General features: G+C 38.7%; 4 protein-coding genes across 11 annotated transcripts; 3 read left to right on the forward strand and 1 right to left on the reverse strand.

The window, feature by feature from the left end:
* Positions 1 to 254: 254 nt before the first annotated feature.
* Positions 255 to 6,026, forward strand: IFT52 (intraflagellar transport 52). Of its 4 annotated transcripts, none has more exons than XM_086974596.1 (8): positions 255 to 838; positions 2,689 to 2,831; positions 3,091 to 3,167; positions 3,416 to 3,544; positions 3,891 to 4,133; positions 4,252 to 4,467; positions 4,812 to 5,048; positions 5,320 to 6,026. In XM_086974596.1, exons 2-8 carry the CDS (start codon positions 2,786 to 2,788, stop codon positions 5,434 to 5,436), a joined length of 1,065 nt encoding a protein of 354 aa, XP_086830722.1. In that variant the 5' UTR covers positions 255 to 838; positions 2,689 to 2,785; the 3' UTR covers positions 5,437 to 6,026. The 4 variants fall into 4 exon arrangements, with proteins under 4 accessions (XP_086830722.1, XP_022671557.1, XP_086830721.1 ...); XM_022815822.2 differs by lacking the exon at positions 255 to 838 and adding an exon at positions 915 to 1,126; XM_022815821.2 differs by lacking the exon at positions 255 to 838 and adding an exon at positions 1,291 to 1,704.
* A 161-nt stretch (positions 6,027 to 6,187) lies between these two features.
* LOC111254706 (mediator of RNA polymerase II transcription subunit 6-like) lies at positions 6,188 to 8,709 on the reverse strand. 4 transcript variants are annotated; one of them, XM_086974598.1, is made up of 4 exons: positions 8,691 to 8,709; positions 7,897 to 8,153; positions 7,385 to 7,552; positions 6,188 to 6,954 (listed from the first exon to the last, which is right to left on the reverse strand). In XM_086974598.1, the coding sequence occupies exons 2-4, from the start codon at positions 8,148 to 8,150 to the stop codon at positions 6,540 to 6,542; spliced, it is 837 nt and encodes a 278-aa protein (XP_086830724.1). In that variant the 5' UTR covers positions 8,151 to 8,153; positions 8,691 to 8,709; the 3' UTR covers positions 6,188 to 6,539. The 4 variants fall into 4 exon arrangements, with proteins under 4 accessions (XP_086830724.1, XP_022671560.1, XP_022671558.1 ...); XM_022815825.2 differs by lacking the exon at positions 8,691 to 8,709 and adding an exon at positions 8,420 to 8,684 and having other exon boundaries at positions 7,897 to 8,117; XM_022815823.2 differs by lacking the exon at positions 8,691 to 8,709 and adding an exon at positions 8,420 to 8,684.
* A 337-nt stretch (positions 8,710 to 9,046) lies between these two features.
* On the forward strand, positions 9,047 to 12,055 carry ND-PDSW (NADH dehydrogenase (ubiquinone) PDSW subunit). Its single transcript, XM_022815227.2, has 4 exons — positions 9,047 to 9,291; positions 10,337 to 10,472; positions 10,771 to 10,864; positions 11,397 to 12,055. The coding sequence occupies exons 1-4, from the start codon at positions 9,201 to 9,203 to the stop codon at positions 11,568 to 11,570; spliced, it is 495 nt and encodes a 164-aa protein (XP_022670962.1). The 5' UTR covers positions 9,047 to 9,200; the 3' UTR covers positions 11,571 to 12,055.
* A 141-nt stretch (positions 12,056 to 12,196) lies between these two features.
* On the forward strand, positions 12,197 to 21,817 carry LOC111254405 (uncharacterized). 2 transcript variants are annotated; one of them, XM_022815225.2, is made up of 17 exons: positions 12,197 to 13,360; positions 14,158 to 14,311; positions 14,482 to 15,030; positions 15,174 to 15,387; positions 15,599 to 16,001; positions 16,452 to 16,611; positions 16,751 to 16,846; positions 17,159 to 17,359; positions 17,496 to 17,774; positions 18,774 to 18,958; positions 19,166 to 19,211; positions 19,448 to 19,500; positions 19,761 to 19,923; positions 20,346 to 20,686; positions 20,848 to 20,966; positions 21,069 to 21,311; positions 21,550 to 21,817. In XM_022815225.2, exons 1-17 carry the CDS (start codon positions 13,305 to 13,307, stop codon positions 21,738 to 21,740), a joined length of 3,453 nt encoding a protein of 1,150 aa, XP_022670960.1. In that variant the 5' UTR covers positions 12,197 to 13,304; the 3' UTR covers positions 21,741 to 21,817. The 2 variants fall into 2 exon arrangements, with proteins under 2 accessions (XP_022670960.1, XP_022670961.1); XM_022815226.2 differs by having other exon boundaries at positions 16,458 to 16,611.
* The last annotated feature ends 203 nt before the right edge of the window (positions 21,818 to 22,020 follow it).

A 22,020-nucleotide genomic window follows, 5' to 3' on the forward strand; every position in this document is an offset into this window, starting at 1 on the left:
AGTCATTAAGTAAGTCCCAACGAAAAATCCAATTAGGTAAGCAATTCATAATTTCAGTTTAAATGTTACACGATTACTATCAAGGCTAATTAGTAATTCTAGTGCAACTGTAGCGGGGACAAATGCACCGACTAAGTAAATTTTGTATCCACAAATTAAAATTACAAATAATAAAATTCTTCTATTCTCGGCTAAATTTCGTCTGCTCACGCTAAAAGCAGCTATTAGCTAGAATACGAGTGAAAAACCTTTAGTAAGCCTAAACACTTTGTATAGCGAAGCTTAATCATTATATGCAACTATTTTAATATATTATATTTGTGCCATTGCTCAAGCACAAACAGAATTTTAACGTTAGCAATCTGTCATCACACAGAGCTTTATTTTTTTCCTTGTTTGAAGGTGCATGGCGTGAGAAATAAGACAATGATATTTAAAATTCGGCTAAATATTTATGTTCCTAGTTTTATAAAGCCTAATACTTATCTGTACATTTTCTATAGGAGAACAAGATGCTGCTATTATACATCTCAGCAATATTATTAATGTATGTCGACATATATTACAAAACATGCGTGATTAAATAAACAAATATAATACTATTACTATATACATTATTATATACTATATTACATTGTCCAAAGTTGAGTCGCCAAACGTCTACCATCTTGCCAAAAAGTTTTAGTAATAGGATAAGTTGTAGGCGACGACTTATAACTTTTACTGTCACTGAGGTGGCAGCGGAATTCCACGAGCGAGTCAGCATAAATGGGCGATCTATCATTTCCGCGTAATGTCGTCGTTCTATTCGTCGTGCATTCTTGGAAACCTCTACAGAGTAAACTAATTTTAATTTGCTATTATAATTATTAACCTTATCTGTATAAAATCTATTATCAAAAATATTATTTTCTTTCGTGTTTGCAAAAATCCTTCAACTTTATCCGGTATTTAATAAATTACTCCCATTGTTACAGAATACGGACAACCCGAAATCGTTTTCGTCCGATTAGTATGCATTTTTAGTACAGCTGTTGACAAGCTTATACGGTTTTTAGATTTAGATAGAAGAATAGAAGGGGAGATGTTTTTGCACCGAATTGCTATTGATAATCAGGAATAAAACGTAAGTTGAAACACGATTGTTTAAACAACAAACACCCTTTTATACCGACTTAACCTCTAAGCATTGCGATCTGTTCCCCAACGTTATTGTTTTGGGAGCTTTTGTCATTTGATCAATATTACCTATCACCCCATTTTAACATTTAAGCCCCATTTGACTGTTTAAGCTCCAATCAAAGGTTAGTTTTGCCTTCTATGGTGGCATCTTGCCCGCCAAATGACCTTTGTGGCGCCAACATCAAGTTAGTATAGATATATGCGCGAATGTACATACATATGGAAACAGGACACAATGGCGGAGTAGTCTCCATGGTTACAACACAAAGTATCAAAACACATCGGGATTAGAGTTTCGGGTCCGGATTATTTTATCTATTTCGTTTTGAGTGTCCACACTAATACAAAGGTGTATTGATCTTTGGAGATATATACATAACGCAACCGTGCGAATTTCGCGACCATACTTGCCGGCATGGTGGAGGAAAAAAGCGACCGTAAAAAGACGAATACGGTTATTTTCGATGTGTCCAAAAAGGAGCCGTTTAGCATTAACGAAGGATACAAAATTCTCCATAGGAGGTAATGCGCATACAGCGCACAAAAGCTATTTATCTCAGATCAATTTACTGTCGTATTTTCAGTATCTGGTTGTTGATTTCTATAATTTAAAAGTAAAAAACATGGATGTGATAATAAAAGGTTCTCAATTATGAGTTACATCTGCACACTAAATAAATATGTAAAATGGTGTGGCATTTTACTTAATGAGAAAGAACGCACAAATGGTAGTACCACATGTCAAATTGTCAAAGCAAAATAATAAAAGGATCCTTGAGAGCTCATCGTATGGGTGTATGGGCGATTATGCTGACATTAGTATAAGATAAAGAACTATTCAATAACTTGGTGATTTAAATTCTCAAATGTGTTTAAACCCAGTCCGTTATATGCGGCTGCGGTTAGCTCGCAGCGACGCAAGCGACCCGATAAAAGCAGGCGTTCCGATATCGAGTACCCAAGTCAGTTCATTAAAGCGATGTTTGTGTTGTAACAGGCTAGCATTTATTGGGGTACCGAGTACGTATTTCGAAACTCATGGAATCCATATACATCAAAGTCGTAATCCTAAGTTTTTAGTCTGAAACTACCAGCAGTCACAACGACAACATCGTCCACAAAGCTGGTCATTACAAGCTAAAATGTTTGTTAGTAGATTCTCTTTTGATCTTTGTAGTATCTCATCAAATACGAGAGAAACCGTATTATGCATACAGAAAAACTTGCACTGACGCTATTGAGACATACATTAGTTGACAGTTTATTCCACACTGATCATATTGTGATAGTCTGAAACTGTTGTATGCTACGCGCAAAATTGATCTGTACAGCCAAAGTAGAAACTTGAGTTAAAGCTATCCTAATATGGCTACCTCCTCCTAACAAACCTCAGTGGTGTGGGATAATAAACTCATTAAGGTCAGCTTTCATCAGTTGGGAATTGTTACTTAATGGCCCATGTAATTAAATAATTTAACATGAATTGCGACTTGAAATTATCGGCAGGCTAAAGAATTCATGGCGCGTGGGATCCAATCGGGAACAGATACGTCCAGAAGTTCTCAAGACATGTGATGTTTTTGTACTTGCCGGACCACGGGCGATGTTACTTGACACTGAACGGCAAGCGCTTAAAAGGTTCATTGAAGGTATGAGAATCAACAGCCACACACTATATGTATATCTGCTAAGACTATACTACTTATATTGCTGTATTTATAGTAAAAAATATCCATTGTAATAGTATATTTTAAATATATTTGATCGTAATGATCTATAAATAAGTGTTGCAGATACAGAGATACTGAACTAGTACAGGGTGAACTTTTCTGTAGAAAAGTCTAATTTTTAATGTGTTTTACTATATTCGTTTTTTAATTAGAATGATCATGTCGCTTATAATTTCAGAAGGAGGACGCTTGCTTGTGATGCTTGGTGATGGAGGAGAAAAACGATTTCAGACTAATATTAACGTTCTTCTCGAGGTAGTAAATTCAATTTTGTCTAGCTTTGCCTTTGAATTCTAACTCTGTTGTATTTTCTTTCAAACTATAAGTACTAGTACCGCATATATAATTTACTTGATGAAAAACCTTACTGCATAACAATATTATCAAGATTTGATTGAGACTATCATGCAGGGAATAAGCTTCGTGATTAAATCTCAGTTGCTTTTTATTTGAGTGGTATTCGTTATCAATATATTTCGGCTTAGATGAAGCACTTTTTTCAGGAGTACGGCTTAATGGTAAACAGTGATGTAGTGATTCGCAACGTCTACCACAAATACTTTCATCCGAAAGAAGCTTTTGTTAATAACGGGGTTCTTAATCGGGCCTTACTCGAGCTCGCTGGAAAACGGGTGAGAGAAGCTCCCGCCACAAGTGTTTGTTCCTAGGTAGGAAAAAAGGAGGCAGCCGTCAACCTTTAGAACTTTTCTCAGTACGGCAGACCTTGATTGCTATATTTACAACGGAATGCCTTATTCATCTCGAATTATTTTCGTCCTAACAGGTCATAAGGTCACATAAAGATCAACGTTTCAAGATAAGCACTCAGCAATGGATTAGTAATTTACCTCTGCTAAAATTACCCAAAGGTAGTAATAAAAATTTAAGCGGGCCTTGAGGCTATTCACCTAATTTTTGCTAAAAATCACTGGGCAAATGTTAATGATGGTTGTTGTGTCCTGTCTCGTCGAATTTCAGGTAGATTCAGCTCAAGAAAAAAGAAACTCCCAGGGATTGGCTTTTGTTTACCCTTACGGAGCAACACTAAATGTGTCTCGAAATTCCATTGCGTTACTGTCCACTGGCACAGCATGTTTTCCACTGCAGAGACCTGTCTGTGCACTTCATCAAGGGCCCAATTCAGGCAGAATTGTCGTGTTGGGCAGTTGCCACATGCTTGCCGATCTATATATTGATAAGGAAGAGAATAACAAAATTCAGGTCAGCATGCATTTTACGAGACTTTGGTAAAGCAAGGCCCGAAATATAAACGGGTGCGCTAATACAGTGCTGTATAAGAATCGCACTTACGTATCTAATTTAGATGTTGATTTCACAGGATATCATAATGCAACTCCTGACCCGGGAAGACGTAAAGCTGAATCAAATTGATGCACGAGATCCTGACATAACGGATTATACCACAGTGCCAGATATTGCTTACCTAGCCGACAGACCACTCGGATGTTTGGATGAGAGTGAAGAACTTCCCTCTGATTATATGAACCTTTTTGAGCTCAACCTTTTCAAGCTTGACAACCTCGCTTTGCCTACGGTAATTGTAGAGTTTTCAATCGCTTTTATTAATTGCACTGTCGAGCAAATGCTCGTTCCAAAAAAATAAAAGCAAGTGAAACGTAATATTGAATTAATCTGAGCTATGACATAATGCTTTTCTGGATAGTTATGTTTCATGTTTTTAGTTGTGAAAATCAGGCAAATTCTTCTGTATTTATAAGTACGCCATAGGCAGATAGCGGGATCCACCGCTGTACAGTATTGATTTTATTACTGGATGGAATTTTATTTAGACTATAAGTAGCAACGTTGGCGCATGCTAATTTCGTTTGCTTACCTGTTTATTACATACTGTGCATTTTCATCTCTACCACTGTTCAGGTGTTGGATAGTTACGAAGAGCTGCAAATAAAACACGAGCCACTAGGCCTTATTCGGCCACACTTTGACTCGCCGTTCCCCCCTCTTATTCCATCAGTATTTCCGCCCCAATTTCGTGCACTCAAAGACCCCGGACTTGAGTTGTTCGATCTCGATGAAGAATTTAGCTCGCAGATGGAACGACTTGCTCAATTGACCAATAGGTGCACCGACGATGACCTTGACTATTATATTCTGGTAAGTATATCCTTTTTGCATATATCTGCATATATTAAATAAAACAAAGGCATCAGGCCCTCAAATAGATCGAACCGCTTTCTTGACAACGTTCCATTACTATCTATGCCCAGATTATGCGCTAGTGGCTTATGGGCATCTATTGGGCACTGTTTAATCTTCTATAGCGGCTTTATGCTTTAACTGAATTTACGCATCATCATGTTATCATCAAAACGTTGCGCACGTTTGTGTTGAGTTATTAACAAGAAGCTACGGATTTTGTTTGTAGGAAGCTGGCGAGATCCTAGGTGTATTTCAGAATTCTTCAGTGAAAAGGCAAGCCGCTGCTGTATTGGATCATATCTTCACGCAAGTGTGCGAGTTCAAAAAGCTGAACCAAGACTAAACAAGAAGTCCCACCGTCAGAATTCACTTGGTTATATATATATATACAAGATAGCTATTATGTTTTTTCTGTAAATATCCTAATTTTGAAGCACTGTGTTATTATTGTATCTAACAAAATGATTTGCCTTAATTTGCATAAAAATAGGTTAAAATTACTGTTATTATATGCTTTCCAATACATCATTGGTAAATCTAGAAAAGTATCTGCATTAAGCGTTCTTCTCTACGATGATTAAAGCCAAATTGCTTGTAGCCGTGGAGTAGCGCTAACTTTTATTAGATACAAAAGGATCGTGATTTATAAACTTTGAAGCTTCACACACCATCTAAATAAGAGGCCCAACAGTTTCGATCTTTCAAAATATTTGTGTGATTAAAATATTGCCATTGTGGTTTAAAAACATAATTGTCCACAAAAATGTCAACTCAATGTCGTAATTGAAAAAACCTTTTACGGTATAATATTTTTTTAATACAACGCAATAGTGTAAAAACTGAGAGTACAACAAAATAATGAAGTAACTGAAGGAAAACATATGTTAAATAGTTACAAAAGAAATAAAATAGAATAAATCTCCCGAAATCCAATCTCACCTTCTTTTATATAAAGATAGGTTAGGTGCTGCACCACTAGTTTCGCGATGGCCAATAATTATGTCTGACAACCTTAAACAGCATCAGTGTACTTATGACAACGAAAACATGCCTATATTAAATCTATATCTTTACTAAAAAGAAAGCGTTCCAGGTATTTTTGTACATATTCCACTATATTTATTCATACTCATGTGTAGATGAACTAGCTTTTCATCTCTTCTGTAACGCGTTTTGTTTACTTACACCTTCGCACTCGTAAAGAGACACACAAGTACATACATACAACCACAGTACATACGTACACCTAGCCGAGATAAACATCCCCCGAAAAAACATATATATGCAGTCGCACATTCCGTCGCTCACTCACTCGGCTTACATCACTACTCAACAAAATCGGCACTTACCATAGGTTTGAAACAACAATGAAAAGAAATTACACCCTCGCTATTGTATCAGGATTATTTGCCTAGCAATTTCCTTTTCATCCCTTTCCCTTCGTTATCAGGCTATCCGAGGCCTCTTCTCCGGGTGCCCTTCACCTTGTTTCAAAGCAGCTGCCGGTGTTTTGTGATTTGTTGTGGGAGCAGTATTATTATTCGCCGCTGTCGCGGCATTGCTTTGCGTTGTAGAGGCTGCAGATGCGGTGTTGGCTTGCTGAGTACCGGACGCGGTGGGGGGCGCTGGTGCCTGTGCTGTAACGGTGTTTGTCGGGGCCTGCGACTGATGCATAACAGGCAATGACGGTGGGGCCAGTTTTGGTGGATATCGTCTTGCCAATTCTCCTAGCAAAAGATCAACCCGCCGGCGCTGAAACAGACTTGCAGTCTCTTTTTGATCCTCTTTCTCTTTGTCTTTTCTTTTTGCGTCGTCGTCGTCCTTGCCAAAATCCCACCAGTAGCCTTTAGACGGGTGGTATCTGTATGAGTAAATGAAATAGATCGAAAGATGTTATTATGGCCTAGACCTAGAGGTCAACGGACAGCAAATAAAAAAAGACGGCATAAATCAGTAGGACGTTTACAATTAACTTAATTATATAATATAATATTATAAAAATAAAAATGTAATAATAACAAAATAACAATTAATCGTGGAATATCCGATAGTTTGTAGTGGTAAGAAAACCGATTGGTAATCTACAGTTTAAACATGACAACTGCTTTTTTAGTGTGCTAATTTGATTCGAACATATGATTTGCATAGGACAATAGTCAAAATTATTAATAGCCCAGCCCATATGAACGTGTTTATAGATTTAGCCCATAGGCTAAATGTATAAACACGCTCATAAAAGTTCCATATTAAGACTCATCGATCGTAGTATATCTTCTGCGTACACTACAAACCTGCTAAAAGAATGCGCCTGCTCGAACGCGCTTTGAAGGTGGAAGACGGTCGATAGTAAACGCGAATTGACTGCTGTGTTCAAATCTGGAGCTTGATAGACAACACCTGCCAGTACATAATAATCTGCTAGAGGTGTTACTTGAGTTCTACTGTGACGATGTTGTTTCCTGAAAATGTATCGGAAACAAGCAGTATATTATCTCGTCTAAGATATTAATATAGGGAAGTAAATTTTAGACCGTATTATTATCTTCATGGTCTCTCTTATTCATGCCTTATCCGAGAATATATATATATATATACACGTTATGCCCGAGTCAATGCATGATAACATGCGCGTCATTTGATATTTCGAAAAATCCGACTAAGCCATTCGATAACTAATCTCATCCTAGTCAACAATGTCGGAGTCAACGTCTACATATAAATCATGGTTGCTAAACGATTTATTAAAGCGCTAAACTTTTAGCCCCTACATTTGGCCTCATAGAAATAATCTTTGCTTTCTAACCTTATGATAAAGAGAATAGGCTCCTGGACATGAAGAAGAATATACTCAAGACCGGTCATTTCGTTCATCACCTCAGCGTCGAGTCTCTGCATTTTTACTGTCTCATTATTGCACGTACGGTCATAGAACGGATTCGAACGATCCGAGAAGTATTCAAGAACATTGTTCCCATCAAGCACACTAAGCCACGCGCTGTCATGCCACGAGAGGCCCAATGGGTTCTGTGGATTAGGATCCATTTTAGTCGAGCTCATTTCCTTGAAACGTCACAAAATTTCGTTTATTTCAGTTACCTCACCTCTACCGGTACCAGCTATAGAGCTTCTATATGCACACACATGTAATTCACAACAGATTCACAAAATACTGCTATCCACGTTTCGACCTTTGCTTGCTGGTTCCCACACGAGAGAACGAACTGAGCACCGTTAGTTTATCCGGCGCTTACTTCACCAAACCGAAATATCTCAACAATATACCGTTGCGCAGGTAAACAAAGTGTTTAATTCTTAAGTGAAGTCACCTCTTATGTCTATATGTACCCTGAAGAGGCGCCGAAAATTAATCAACTAAACGGTTCACATGCTGTGCATATTCAATATAAGGCTGCCCAAAACAAAGTGTAGCAACCGAAGCTTTTGTGAAACGCAATAAATCTCAATAGGCGATCAGAATTGGGCTAAAGCCGCATTCACAAATGAGGAAACAATTAATTGGCCCACTCTAAGACCACTTCGCTTTTTTCCACTTTGTTTTGGGACTCTTTGTTATGTTGTTTATGTTATTGTCAATGCCTTCCTCCTGTCGGTCCTCAGCTGCTTTCTGCTCGCAATTGAGCGCTTGCATTTAGGGAAGGTCGCCGCCCGATGTTTGTTTACAGTGTTCCGTAATTCGAGAGAAGGGCGAGCGCTTACGATAGACGCGGCAAACTCCAATATTTAAACACTCTATTAGGTTTTCTTACGAATTTTTAAAAAGAAAAAATGTATGTGTTTTCGGTAAAGTGAAGCTTTTACTTCAGACTTTCCGATCTGGACGACAGACGCGACGGTAACATGTTAGAAAACATTGAAATGCAAGCCGAGACTGCGCGAAGTCTCTTTATTTTGGTTCTAGTTGTCGTCGCGAGCGTATCAATGCGCGGTATTGTGATTTGTTCATGGTTCCTTATGACCTCCGCGATTAGAAAAAAGTAGCGTTTCCTGTGGTGGAGTGTGGCTGCTTATAGTCGACTTTCGGCGTTAACCGGTCCTGTTCTCGTAGCTGAAACCTATCGCAAGTATTTTCATCGCACTGAGGACAAGATGGGTAGTGGCGAAAGGTCCGATGAAACCACTACGTTTGTTGAAAGAGTCTTTCATAACACGATGGTCAAGCCTGTTATCTGGATAAGAGGTCCGTGAACGATCCTACGAATGGTTGTGGGCGCTTATTTTCAGATAGTTTACTTGGCAAATTATACCCTCTGTAAGATTAAGCTGTATGGTCTGATCATGTAAACGTTCACTGCAACTTAATCATGTCGCATTGAAGTGGAACTCATATTTCAACCTAATTTTACGTCGAAGAAGTTCTTTTTTTGTTTACCTGAAGTAGTATTCGGATGCAGAATAGTGTGCTTGTGCTTGGGTGTGATCATACTTTTGTCAGGCTCGTAAGCGATCTGTTCCTTCGTTCGGTTACATCGCCAGTAACGGTATTGGTCTGATAGCCCAGAATACAGATCTTTAGAATTAGGTTAACGCAGTACTAAAGAATACACAAATGCGTACTTTGGTGCAGCGCAGAGACATAGCGTCATATTATTTGGAAGATAGTAGTGTTGTCCCGCGTGTTTATATATGTATAACATGAATAACTAGCTTTCGAACTTAAACGCATTGCAAAGGTTACACTAATATGCATTATATCGAGTTATCTATCCAGGCAAACGAAACTATCTTTATTACATACCACCTCTATGTTTTGAGTTGCCAACAACCTATGCTACCAATGTTAACATAAATACTCAGTTTTGTAGAGTTTGCAGCGAGAAACGATATTCAATTTAAGTGACGCACCGAATAATAAGTTATTCCAAAGTTGCCTTTTAATAATCTAATGTAGCTCTGAAGGTACAAATCCTTATAATCAATCGAATGCTATTAATTTCTGCTTTATTATATCAAACAATGTGCCCTAAACTCACTAAAGGGCTATACTTTTTATAAATATAAAAATTTCGCCTGTACAGTACAAAAGCGTTATTAGCAAGTAGTGAATAATAATATTATTATGCATGAAGTAGAGGGTGCTTCATTCAGTTTCGCGAAGGAAAAATTGATTTGACCATTATTAATAACTAGATAATTTGGATTTGAGTCGCCATTAAAATTTAATTTCGAAAAGAACTATTAATACGTATTATAATTAACGCTTAGTTGCTGGATTTGGTAAGTAGAAAATATTGTCGAACCGAACCGCCCGAAGTACTATTGGTATCATCGAAAATTCCCCCGGGTGCCTGAAATTGATGAATGCTACGAGGACGATTATCCTTGCATTTTCGAAGCTGACCAACAGTTCAAACGCGATTTGTAAGTATTTTATCATGATGGCAGTACTGTGTTATTAGCACATGTATATTTAGGAGTGGTATATGTGCTGTGCTTCTGTTGACTATATATTTAGTCTATATATCATTACAATTTGTATGCTTTCAACGTTTGTATCCGTGCTGAGATCCTTTGTCCTTTCTAAAACGTTAGTGAAATTTTAGTTATTGAGTTATTAAAATATCATTCTTTCATTTCGCAGAATTTGTCTCGTAGGAATCGTTTTACAGAAGAATGATGTATGATTTGTTTGTCCTTCTACCTTCTTTTGCTATCGCAGCAAGGTCGAGACGGAAATTGTTCGTATTCTCCGACGTCGACTCTCTGATTGCATCGCCCATGAGCAACCTGATCACCTCGAACGATGTGCAAAGGTAGCGACATAAAATCGTTCATTTGATATTTTCATATCTTTTTATTCTTATGATAGCAATATTTTTCTGTTATTTTTTATTGGTTGATCCCACGCGATCCAGCTCAAGCCACATCATCGGCCCTTAAATGATTTTTCAATACCTTTGAAAATGGGATTGTGTAATAGTGATATATCCCATTTGCCGTGTCAATAATAAAAAATAGGCGTAAAGCGTAAAAAAGTAAAGAAATATGGAAGACGGAAACATGTGATTCGCTTCGTGTTCGAATGGTATAAAGTAATTTGTACATAATAGGGATAGTTTTTGAATTCGCGTGTCACAAATGTATGAAACGTGCAGATGTTATAGAATTGTTTTGTGATGAGCGATTGTTGGACAGTGCTCACCTGAAAATAACTTCGACTGATCCCCTCAATGGACTTCATCGTAATTTGTACTTCTTCTAGTGTATTAATCTTTTTGTTTAATATTGTCTTGATACTTTATGCTTTCATCTTGATTCCTTCGCTATATACGTTTAAATCTACAGGTGAGGACTGATTTTGAAGAAGCTGAACTAAACTGGTTCATTAAGTATGGCGATTTAGGGTACAGGATTAACGCAAGAGACGCGTATTACAAGCAGAAGCATCGCCTGGTTTTCGAAAGGAGAAAACGGGAGCAGGAGGAACGTGAGCGGCAGCAAAAATTTACCTCGGAATAGAACAAGCTCCATGTGCTAGCGGATTGATCGTTTAAAAAACGTAGGCCATCTCTAACTAACGTCCAGCACTTCAAATTGAATAGCGGTGTATTACTAAATACCAGAGGATATGTCAATAGTGCGCAAGCACTTACAGGAAAATTTTGACGTAAGACAACGGTTACGATTCTGATTACCGCAAAGATGTCATCCTAATGTTTCATACCGTTAGGAATATGCCGCATTGAGTCGCGAATTGCGGCAAAGCGATATCAGCATCGTAAAAGAGAGTGACATTAATGAACGAAGAATAAGCGCAATTTAGGTGACAAAGATGCGCGGCGTACGGTACTATGAATAGAGGACTGTTTTTAAAGTAGTGAGATAAAAATAAGCAGAATTAAAAAAAACATACAGAAAAAGTGAACAAGAAATCAAGTAAAAACAGATGGGTAATGCACGTTCGATAAAATAAAAAAAAAGTGTGAAATGTTTGAAAATAATAACGAACCTTTATTTATCGCTATATATACCCGTATAACAGAAAAAATGCAAGCGATTAATAAAAATGTAAGTATTTCAATAACCTAGAGAGGAGTGAATAGCAATGTTATGTCCACTGATATATTTAATTAGTCGTAGATCAAAAAAAAAATTTAGTAACTTAACGCCCCGCGTTCAGTATTGCCAGCCAGACCAGAAAAACCACAAGTAAGGTGCTCAAAGTCAAGAATTACTATTTCAACAGTATTTAACTTATACTTTTTAAACTATAATGAAGTATAATTTGCCTTCGCTTCGCGTGCCTATTAGTGTATGTTGCCAGTCATAAAGCAAACTCTGAGAGCTTAACCCATCTAATTACGATTTTGTCTATCTCAACCAGATGAATAGTTTCCCCGTTGGAGGTAAGTACGTAGACCCACACACAACATGCTCTCTCTAGAATTGTCAATCCGATAGTCGCAACTGCAATAATATACGAAGCAGCTTCGATGTTCTTGGCTAACTAATCCAAATGCCAAATTTTTATCGGAGAATGTTTGTCTTCCTTCCACTTCTCCAAAACCCGCTTCTTTTTGTCGACCTCATATTTTCAAAACATCTTCGTCATCATTTGCTGATTACAACTGAAATAGTTCTACAGAATCGATCATAAGATCCCGAAGGCAGCATTTCCCGCACGCCGTGTGCGTTAGCTGCCTCTCACTGGTACGTTATTACTGTTGTCATAGAAACAAAGTTAAAAACATAAATGTGAGAGAGTAAGTTGCGTGTTGACGGAAGAAGGGCGATGGGTCGATATAAAACTGTGTCAGGGGTAAACTACGAGTCTGGAGCAGCAAGCCGGCCCTAATTAGAGATTTGTGGAACGGCGCGGTATGGCCTACAGTTTGCCTAGTTCAGTAGGCCACTAGGTCTCTCCATACGCTCGTGCGTGGGTCATCGACCTAGCCACATCCATTTTGACCGTCGCCGAGATTAAAATTGGGAAGAAATGATGTAAAGCATTTCAGAGAAATCTTCTTTAAACCTTTATTTTCTTAAAGGAAGCGGTAGATGAGGCACGCTTGATGTGCGTATATGTTCTATATTGTTTTACGCCGAAACGTTGACAACTTACTAGGTCGGACTGTTAGGAATATGTCCGAAAACCCTTGCGAAAGCAGTTTATGTGTGCAGTGTTCGTGAACATCTAGCTTATAGTGAATCAGTTTAGGTTAGCCGGGTAATAATAGAGACAAAAACAGCAAGATGAACAACGCTGTGCTGGAACTTTATTCAAAGGAAATAGTCGAAATCGACAAAAAGTACGTATACATTATAACGAACGTTCAGCATATAAAACGAGTCCGTGTACACGAAGCACACGACTGTTTTTATTTCTTAAATTTAAACTATAAACTTGAGTAAACGATTGTCGTATTTTGAGTTATTGTATTGAGTGTTTGTAGAATTATTTTATTCGAAGTAAAGGAAGTATGGAGTGAAAAAAATTCTCGCGGCCCTGAGAGTGTATGGTCGCGGCTAGGCACATTAGACATATACAAAGGGACAAGTTTATTTCTGCTAAAATAACTACTTTACTTGACCTTGCAGTATTCAATCTTAACATCTGATCTTCCGAGATAACTAACCTAGATATTAAAGACTGAGATTGATATTTTAGGAGCACATGTCGCTGTCACGCCATGTTAGTTGTTTTTCCTTGCTAATCCTCTTTAACATGTCTACTCACTCCTCTTTTGTCAGTCGGATAAACCGGAGCAGCCTTACATTGCGAACTCTTGATATTTTCAAAATGTAGGTTGGTATTTACCGTGCCATATACGAAAACTTGTCGGATTTCTTGAGGTCTACATGCAAGCTTACACTATGTAAGCATCATTCAATGAAATACATATGATACGCGTCGGAACCGGTGTAGTACTCCGTGAATGACGCCACTTTTATCTAGAAGAGAATAAGGTATAGTATAGAGCTATTAGTAAGGTTTTTAACACCGCAGTGGCTCAATTCTAATATTAAGACCAGATGTAATCAAATCCTTATCGATTGTCCTTTACCTATATATCGCCTTGTCAAAATATGTTACAAATTACTTTAGGATCGAGAAATGTTTATCGGATATTGAGATCATCCTTAAAGAAGATCTCACGTCAGAAGGAGCTAAAGGCGACTTTCTTCAATGGAGGTTGCAGTACGACGCCGCACTCATCGAGATTGAATCGGCAGACCTTGTTTCAGCGTTACGTTTGGTGGTAAATCTTTTGGATGTCTGTAATGAGCATATTATTATAAGATTTGATACTTCCTAAAGTAAATACTCGTCATAAGGAACTTAGCACATTTTTATTTAATTGCAATACTAGATGTTTTGAATGCGCCTCTAACATGCATTTAATATGTATTGTTCTTTTATTCTCATCAGTTGGAAGATTTTCACATTCGAAGTGACCGCATCGAATCTATTGAAAGAGTCCTTTTACCGTTGATAGGGTATGTAAAAAGCGTTTTGTGTGTGTCACCATTAAACTCTTACCCGGCGTCATGTCCCTTCTGTGCCGACTACCAAACGCCCGCGCCAACGGACCAAGAATCGCTGCGGTTGCTTTCTGCCATTGGTCAACATTTAGAGATGGAACTCTTACGTACTTGTGTACCCGTAGCATCAAAATGCGATGTCGTTTTAGACGAACAGTGCGTCTATTTTAACTATCGACAGAAACTTGCGCTTCTTAAAAGCCTATACGATGCGGACTATGTCAACGAGCTGCATTGGCGGCTCCGTGAGAAGCAGCTGGCGAACTTTCAGTGCACCTGCTGTGGAGAACAATGTCTTTTCTGCTTTCTTGAAGAGTGTGCGAAGTATCTAGCGCTTGACATGGCCCTAATAGATTCGGGGCTGTTTCAGCCGCTGCAAGTTTGCGATAAGCAACTGCACAGCATTTACCACAAGTGTATTTTAGATTTTATCGAGGTAAGTGTACTAAACGGCGTTGGAATGGAAGCTTAACGGTTATATACATGTATATACATATACACCTTTCCCCATATCTAAAGGCGACTTTCAACTTTTATCAAAATATTATTTATCATGTAATGTACTGCAATGATACACAGATCATTCTGGACGATAAACTCGACGATGATCAGCTGTTGTCTACCCGACACACATTTCGGTGCTCTCTTAGAGAGAGAGAACTGGGTATCGGCTCGTTGCCCCAGTTGGCAGATGAAGGTATTACCCAGATTCTTCAGGACATGAACTGGTTTGACAATCGAGTCAAGTTTTACCTTGCAAAATACGCCTACGGGGATACTCATATAAGCGTTGGTATGTATGAACGAAGGTGATTTAGGGCGGTTCGGCGTAACCTGCTAAAATTTTGGGTGATAAGCGTATTACTAGAATATGAGCCTTGGATTGTTTCATTCCGATCCAAAACAATTGAATTTTTTTAAAATTGTTTATATATAATTTCATATACATAATTTATATTTGTTTCTTAATTGGGTAAGATATGCTTGTGTTCCACTTTCCACAGACACTAGCTGGGTATCGCAGTCGGTGCGTAGCTTAGTTTCGTCCCTCGAAACTCTCGTGCCTGGAGTCACATCCGCATGGCAACACTGGTCCGTTCCGATGGCCGACGAGGAGCGCTTCAAGAGCGTTCCTTGCGCCATGGACGGTTCTGAAAGAATAGTTCAAATCTTTGGCCTTGCATGGGATTTTGTTCTACGATTACGCCGTTTTGCAGCCATTGTGAGCAGTCGAAATAATAGCAAATCTCTTTTGGTGTCACTCAACCATTTTCTACATTCGGGCGTCGATATAGTGACAGCCACTTGCAGCTCGATAGCCAAAAGGGCAATTATTAACAATAAGACCTTCATCGCATATAATAGTGTCGCATACGTGCGAATTCAGCTTGAGGCATTTCAGCAGACGTAAGTGTACATTAAATTCCTACACCATGATATATTCGGCGATTGCCTGTGTACCAAACACATTAATACAACATGTGAAGAATTACATGCATGGATGCTCTAAGGCGATCTAATAATATCATTATATCTCGTATGTAAGTATTGCCCCAGATTTTTAATCTAAGACCACTTGAGTATTTAAATTTCTGACATAGCAATTTTATCATTGCGTTCGCCGTTTCACACTTGAATTGGCTATTATACTAATAAACCCCGAACACCTTACAATTTGTAATTGAACGCTTGTAGATGGTTCACTATGGTTTTATAATCACCACGACGACATTCAGTTCCATGTCGAACCCACTAAGAAGGTGTTCCGCACGAGTTGTTTCTCTATACAATTTAGAAACAGAACGTCGCTATCATCAACTGACTAATACTTTTCTGTTGTTTCATCGTCTAATTAAGAAACAGTGACGTCGCTGACCTTCCATCTGGTGTCATGTCAAAACTATCAACGGTTGAGGACTCTCTCGAATATCATATTGTCTGCCATCACGTTAAATGGGCTTCGAGTTCAGCCAGGCACAGCCTCTATGACTTCAGCTCAATACAGAAGCCAGATATGGTATTAAGATTTCAATACTATTAATGCTTATTTACGACAAGGTCATGCTATGGTTACTATCTTTACGAAGAGCATTATGATCATTACGTCTACCGGTCCTTAGGCAAGTATATAAGTAAATTAAAATTGTACATTTCAGGATGGATTTACACTGGCTCCAGCCTCGCTTCACATTTATATGGAAAACCTCTGCGCGAGACTATCGCGTGTGCTTTGCCAAATTGGCTGCCAAAAGGTTCGAAAACAATGAGAATTGTACGGAATTAGTGTAAAACGCAAGCGGACATCTGTTCCGATTTTGAACATGAAAGCCAGAATTTCTTTCCCAGTTGCTCGTCTCTCATTTATTTGCTCGGGTCGGAATTAGCGGAGACTAGCGATTCAACACGATATAGAGACTGGGAAAGAACAAGCATCTGTTTTATCGGAATAGACCTAAACAAGAGTCTACTATTTAAAAAGATCACGCTACTCAATAAATTTTACTATGAAGTTAATGGGTACAATGGTTTGTTCACATGCAGATTTTCCTTTACCGACTCTGCAGGTTGTGTCACGAGTATGGAGTGAGCTGTGCACAATGCTCTGCGCAACCTATGCGCAAGCTAAGCCAAGCGAACAACAGGTGGCGCTGTTGTCCCGCGATATCGACGTCGTCCTTGCTACAAGCTTCAATGTTTTACTGTTTGCCTGCGAAGACGTGCAACATGTGCTCGGAGCACTTGACGAGGGAGGGGATCCACGAAAGGTAAGAGCAGATATTTAAGCTAGGCAGCATAGCTACGATGGGCAATTTTCTAGACAAACAATGTTTTTGTATTGCCTAAGTCTTGGCACTGCTGGCGACATACGCATCGCACTCTGACATGATGCTTCAATTCCAGTTGCGGCATGTAAAAAACATTCACGCAAGCTGCGTTCTCTTATTGAGCACAAAGTATCTCACGGACTCCCCTGTGGACGCGCTCTACCAGACCTTCAAGGGCGGTTTACTGCCCGATGCTCGAGCTCCTCTTCCTGGCACCGTGTGGGTGTCGCACCTCTTTCAGAATTCAATCAATGGAGCTGGATTTCGCCTAGACTCTGCGCCGAACATTCTCGTTTGGATTCTTCTCGAGATGATGCGCGTACAGAAAAACCACACGTTTGTACTTTGCGTAAAGGTGAGTGGCCATGTTGTTCGTGCGCACACTGGTCGATGCTCCTTCGAAACACTACGTGCATTAAACTACCAGTCGGCTCGAAATGTTTATTGAAAGAAATCAACAACTTTTACATGCATAAAAATGTGCAACAATACCAAAGCGTACAATATACCTCTAAAGAGGGCAGAGGGTGAATTGTCCCTAAATGTCTTGATTTTAGTTGTACGTGTCAAATATATCGAATATAAAACGCAGTTTGTGCCAAGATTCTGGTAGAGACATCATAAACATTTTACAGAATATTTTATTAACTCATGATTATATCAACAGATAAATGTTTATAATACATTAAAGAAACGATACGAAATTGCATTTGGTTATGAATTTGAAACCGTTAGTTATGAAAGCGACTATATCGTGCTAAAATATTATACTACTACTACTACTACTACTACACTATATATATATATATAATTATATAGTGGAACAAATAGCAGCATCGACTTAGCTGAATGATGCGTATCACGCGATCAAAAATCGAATAATGGTATAACGCGCTTCACAAAAAGGTTTGAGTAGGTAATAGGTCATTAGCTAAAGTGAGTGGTGGCCCGCTAACACCATGAACGTGCATGAAAGATTCAAATAACTTTCTAGAATAATGGCACTGCAAAAGTTTGGGTCGGCCTCAAATACTACACTGAGTATTGCGAGAATAACAAGTATATTTTGCTTTAAATATCCGTTTTAAGCGTTAGCCACACATGATCGGAAAAGCTGTTCATTCCTACCTGGAATTCTAGGTCGAATGTTATACGAGATAGCTTTGCAACGCATGATCGAGACGTTAGCTAGAGACTGTAATAATATTGCCACACTGTTCAGCGTAAATTAACCCGGACATTTAATTCGAAGTCCCTCTGCTAGACACTTACGCTCAAGTGCCTTCCCGGACCGTTTTAGCAGCTTCAGCAATACTTATTTTATCAAAAATAGTCCATTATATCTGTGATTTAGGCAATGCGCGCATTCAACCATATGTTGTCCATTCTGCTGGTGCGTCAGGGCTGTGCTGTGGGCGCCCTCAATGAAGACGAGCAAATGCGTCTCATGGATGCCGCGTTATCTTTGGGAACATCGAGACCACCTTGTGAATCATCCCACAGTTTCGTTGGAGATATGATCATTCCCATTATTGAAAAGTGCGTTTAATTTTACTGCTCCCTACATTTCGACAAGTGCGTGCTAACTTCGATATACAGTTGTCAATAGACGCAGAGATTCAATTGTTTTGTGAAACTCTTTTACGTTCAGTGCTTGCAAATGTCATTGAAGCGCTTATTCATGATCACGCTGCCATCCTTTGCTAAGAATCTAAACATTGCGGCGAACCAACTCGGCTTTTTCAGGACGAATTCGTGGAAAGCGCTTGGCTCGGATTGCCTGAACGCAAACGTGAGTTTTATATTGAACGTAAAGGCGACTAATTTAGTTGTTTAAAATTATACAGAACTGGCGCGAATCTAAACTTTGACTGTTAACGGTTAAATGATTCATTGTCTTATGTTGAATGATCTATTTGTTGAGACTTGACTGATTTTTGCACAATTAGGAACTTTTTTCGAGAAGCACGAGCGTATTCGGACCCAAACGGTTATCAAACATTTTCTCTCTATTATTTTCTCTCGCAGCGTCCTTGGTGGTACAAAGTACTTCAAGGGAGACTTAAGCCGTTTGTAAGAGGGTAGGTTATCTAATAAATTCATATAATAGTGCCTAACTGTATTGCTCAACAATCTTTTAAGATGTATGTTTTAGATTTTGCTTGAATAGATGTATGTTAAATGCACCAAACATGAATATCTTTGCTCAGTATGCAAGTTAGTCTCACATTTTCTGAATGTGTTTAGCGAAAAAAGGATTTAAACTTTAAGTAAGTGATTAATATTTTAAGATACAACTAGACAAGTATATAATATCTGAAAAACAGTGTTATGTTTATAGGGTTGTCTTAAGTGTAACTGACTTAGCTACTGCAAGGATCCGCCGAGAAGCCGCATCCGATTCTGGAGCAGAACTCAGTTCGGCCAGCTGGAAATCGACTTGTGAAAGACTTTTGGGCTTTGTCGGCGAACGTCTTGATGAGGCAGCCCAGAGTCGAAAGGAGGTTTGTTTAGCAAATGCCCAATTTTTGCCCCACAATTTTTCAGGGCACTTGAATCGAACTAATGCGAACGCTAAAAATAATAAAAAGCAGTGATGATGTTAGAAGCATTGGAAGGTTGAACTGCAGTTTGTGTATACCTGTAGGGATACATACAGAAAACAGTTCTAAATGTAAGTAGACTTAATGAGGTAGTTCTCTCTTCGATATCCGCGTATAAGATAAGAATTACTGAGACGCCGCCTTCTAATTCCATAGACAGAACTGTGAAAGCCTCTTACATTCGATACATTCAATATTATCAGCTCTGAGCACTGCGAGCTCAAGGTAAATTACAACGAACTATACATATTACGCTTTAGAATTTGCACTCTATACTTTATCGGGCGAAAAATAAATACTGAACAATCCTGCTTTCATAATAGGTGGAACGCTTAGTCGAGCACATAGTCGACCATCTTGGGTTGGTTTCCCGAGACATTCTCATATGCTTCACCGCAATGGATGATCAACAAGCCGGAAATGTTACACCACTTCTGGACTCTATCGGCCTGCAGTTTCTGCTTAACACTGTTTGTGACCTAATGAAAGACGAAAAGTTTTTACAAGGGGTATATGGATTATCGAACGAAACAATAAATGAAAACTGTCGAAGGCTTTGCGAACGCCTCCAGGAAGAAGTGTTCGGAGAAGGCCGAGAACGGGAAATAAGCGCAGCAATTCACCAGAGACTTCTTGTCATCAAAGGAATTATCGACAGTGCTAGGTGAAAGCTTTCATCCTATATAATTTTCCATGCTTTCTTTAATAAAGTACTTATTGCCGTAGGGAGTTATTAATATTACAATATATCTTTGAGGTGGTACTCCAGATACGATCTAAACTTTTTGTTGTACACACAAAAACTGCGATTTTTTTTCTTCACAGAGAGCTGTGTCCGTTTATGGCAGGCGACGCCCTGCAGGGTGATGCGTACGTCGCTTCACTGGAACTTCCGCTATCGACATTTGACCACCAGATCGCTGGTCAGTTGACAGCTGATGAAGGTTAGTAACAATGTGAAATAACGGATCTCTAGAAAATCACATTGTATAACGCATCACACTTATTCAAGCTATATTTATAATATATTGGAATTTACATTCCAGATGTTGTTCAACTCGAAACGATTCGCGATATCCTTCGGGCTAATGATGAATGGTTTCGTAAGAGTCTTGGCGTTGACGATTCCTTGGTAACGTTTGGGCAGCCCGGCATGACTGGTGGTCGGGACGTTACTCTTAGGGCGCGTCCGGATCCTACTAGCCGATCAGGTGAAATTGAGTCAGGACCCTTGCGTGCGTACGTTGCATGGAGAACAGGCTGCTCGGAAAGATTCGATTCTGTAAAAGGTAAGCGCTGAAAGAGTCGTTTTATATGACGGTTTTCATGTAACCGAAAAATAACAACGGATGCAGGTCCACGGTCTTATGTCGAAATTTTGTATTAAAAATTTACTATAGTAATCGATTATTATCACAGTTCAACAAATTAGTTGTGCAAACAACATATTGTGCGTGTGTACGACTACAACTAAACTTATTAGACCTAAATTTTTTTACTTAGTATATTGTGTTCTTATACCATCAGGATTCAATCCACAAATCAGCAACGTTGCGGACGTTTTGTCCGAATTCAACTTTGCCGCTCTCCTCAAACAGCATCCCCAAATCTCCTCAAAGGAACAACAAGATGTAAAGGAAGTCCAGTTGTTACGCAGTCTCTTTCAGCTCGATAGGATACCTGATGAAGAGCACTGGCAAAAATCCACAAACATTTAGGCAACATTTGAGGAGATAAAAAGCTGTACTTATCACAACGTTGTATTTTGAATAAATTTACGAGTGTAGCAGTTTAACATTTCTTTTTTGCTCTAGTTTTACAAAGGTCTTTCAAATGATTTCTTTTGTTAGCAATTTCCAGGAAGTATAACAGAAACTGTAATAATCAATTACTGGGATTTTGCATATTTTGATACCAAAACGGATACTAAAAGTCGAATTTTAAAAAGCTTCATTGGTAAATATATACGCATTTTATATGCACGTTTAGACGTGAGCA

The sequence above is a fragment of the Varroa destructor genome, unplaced genomic scaffold (genome assembly GCF_002443255.2).
Source record: "Varroa destructor unplaced genomic scaffold, Vdes_3.0 BEIS01000007.1, whole genome shotgun sequence".
Taxonomy (NCBI): Eukaryota; Metazoa; Arthropoda; class Arachnida; order Mesostigmata; family Varroidae; genus Varroa; species Varroa destructor.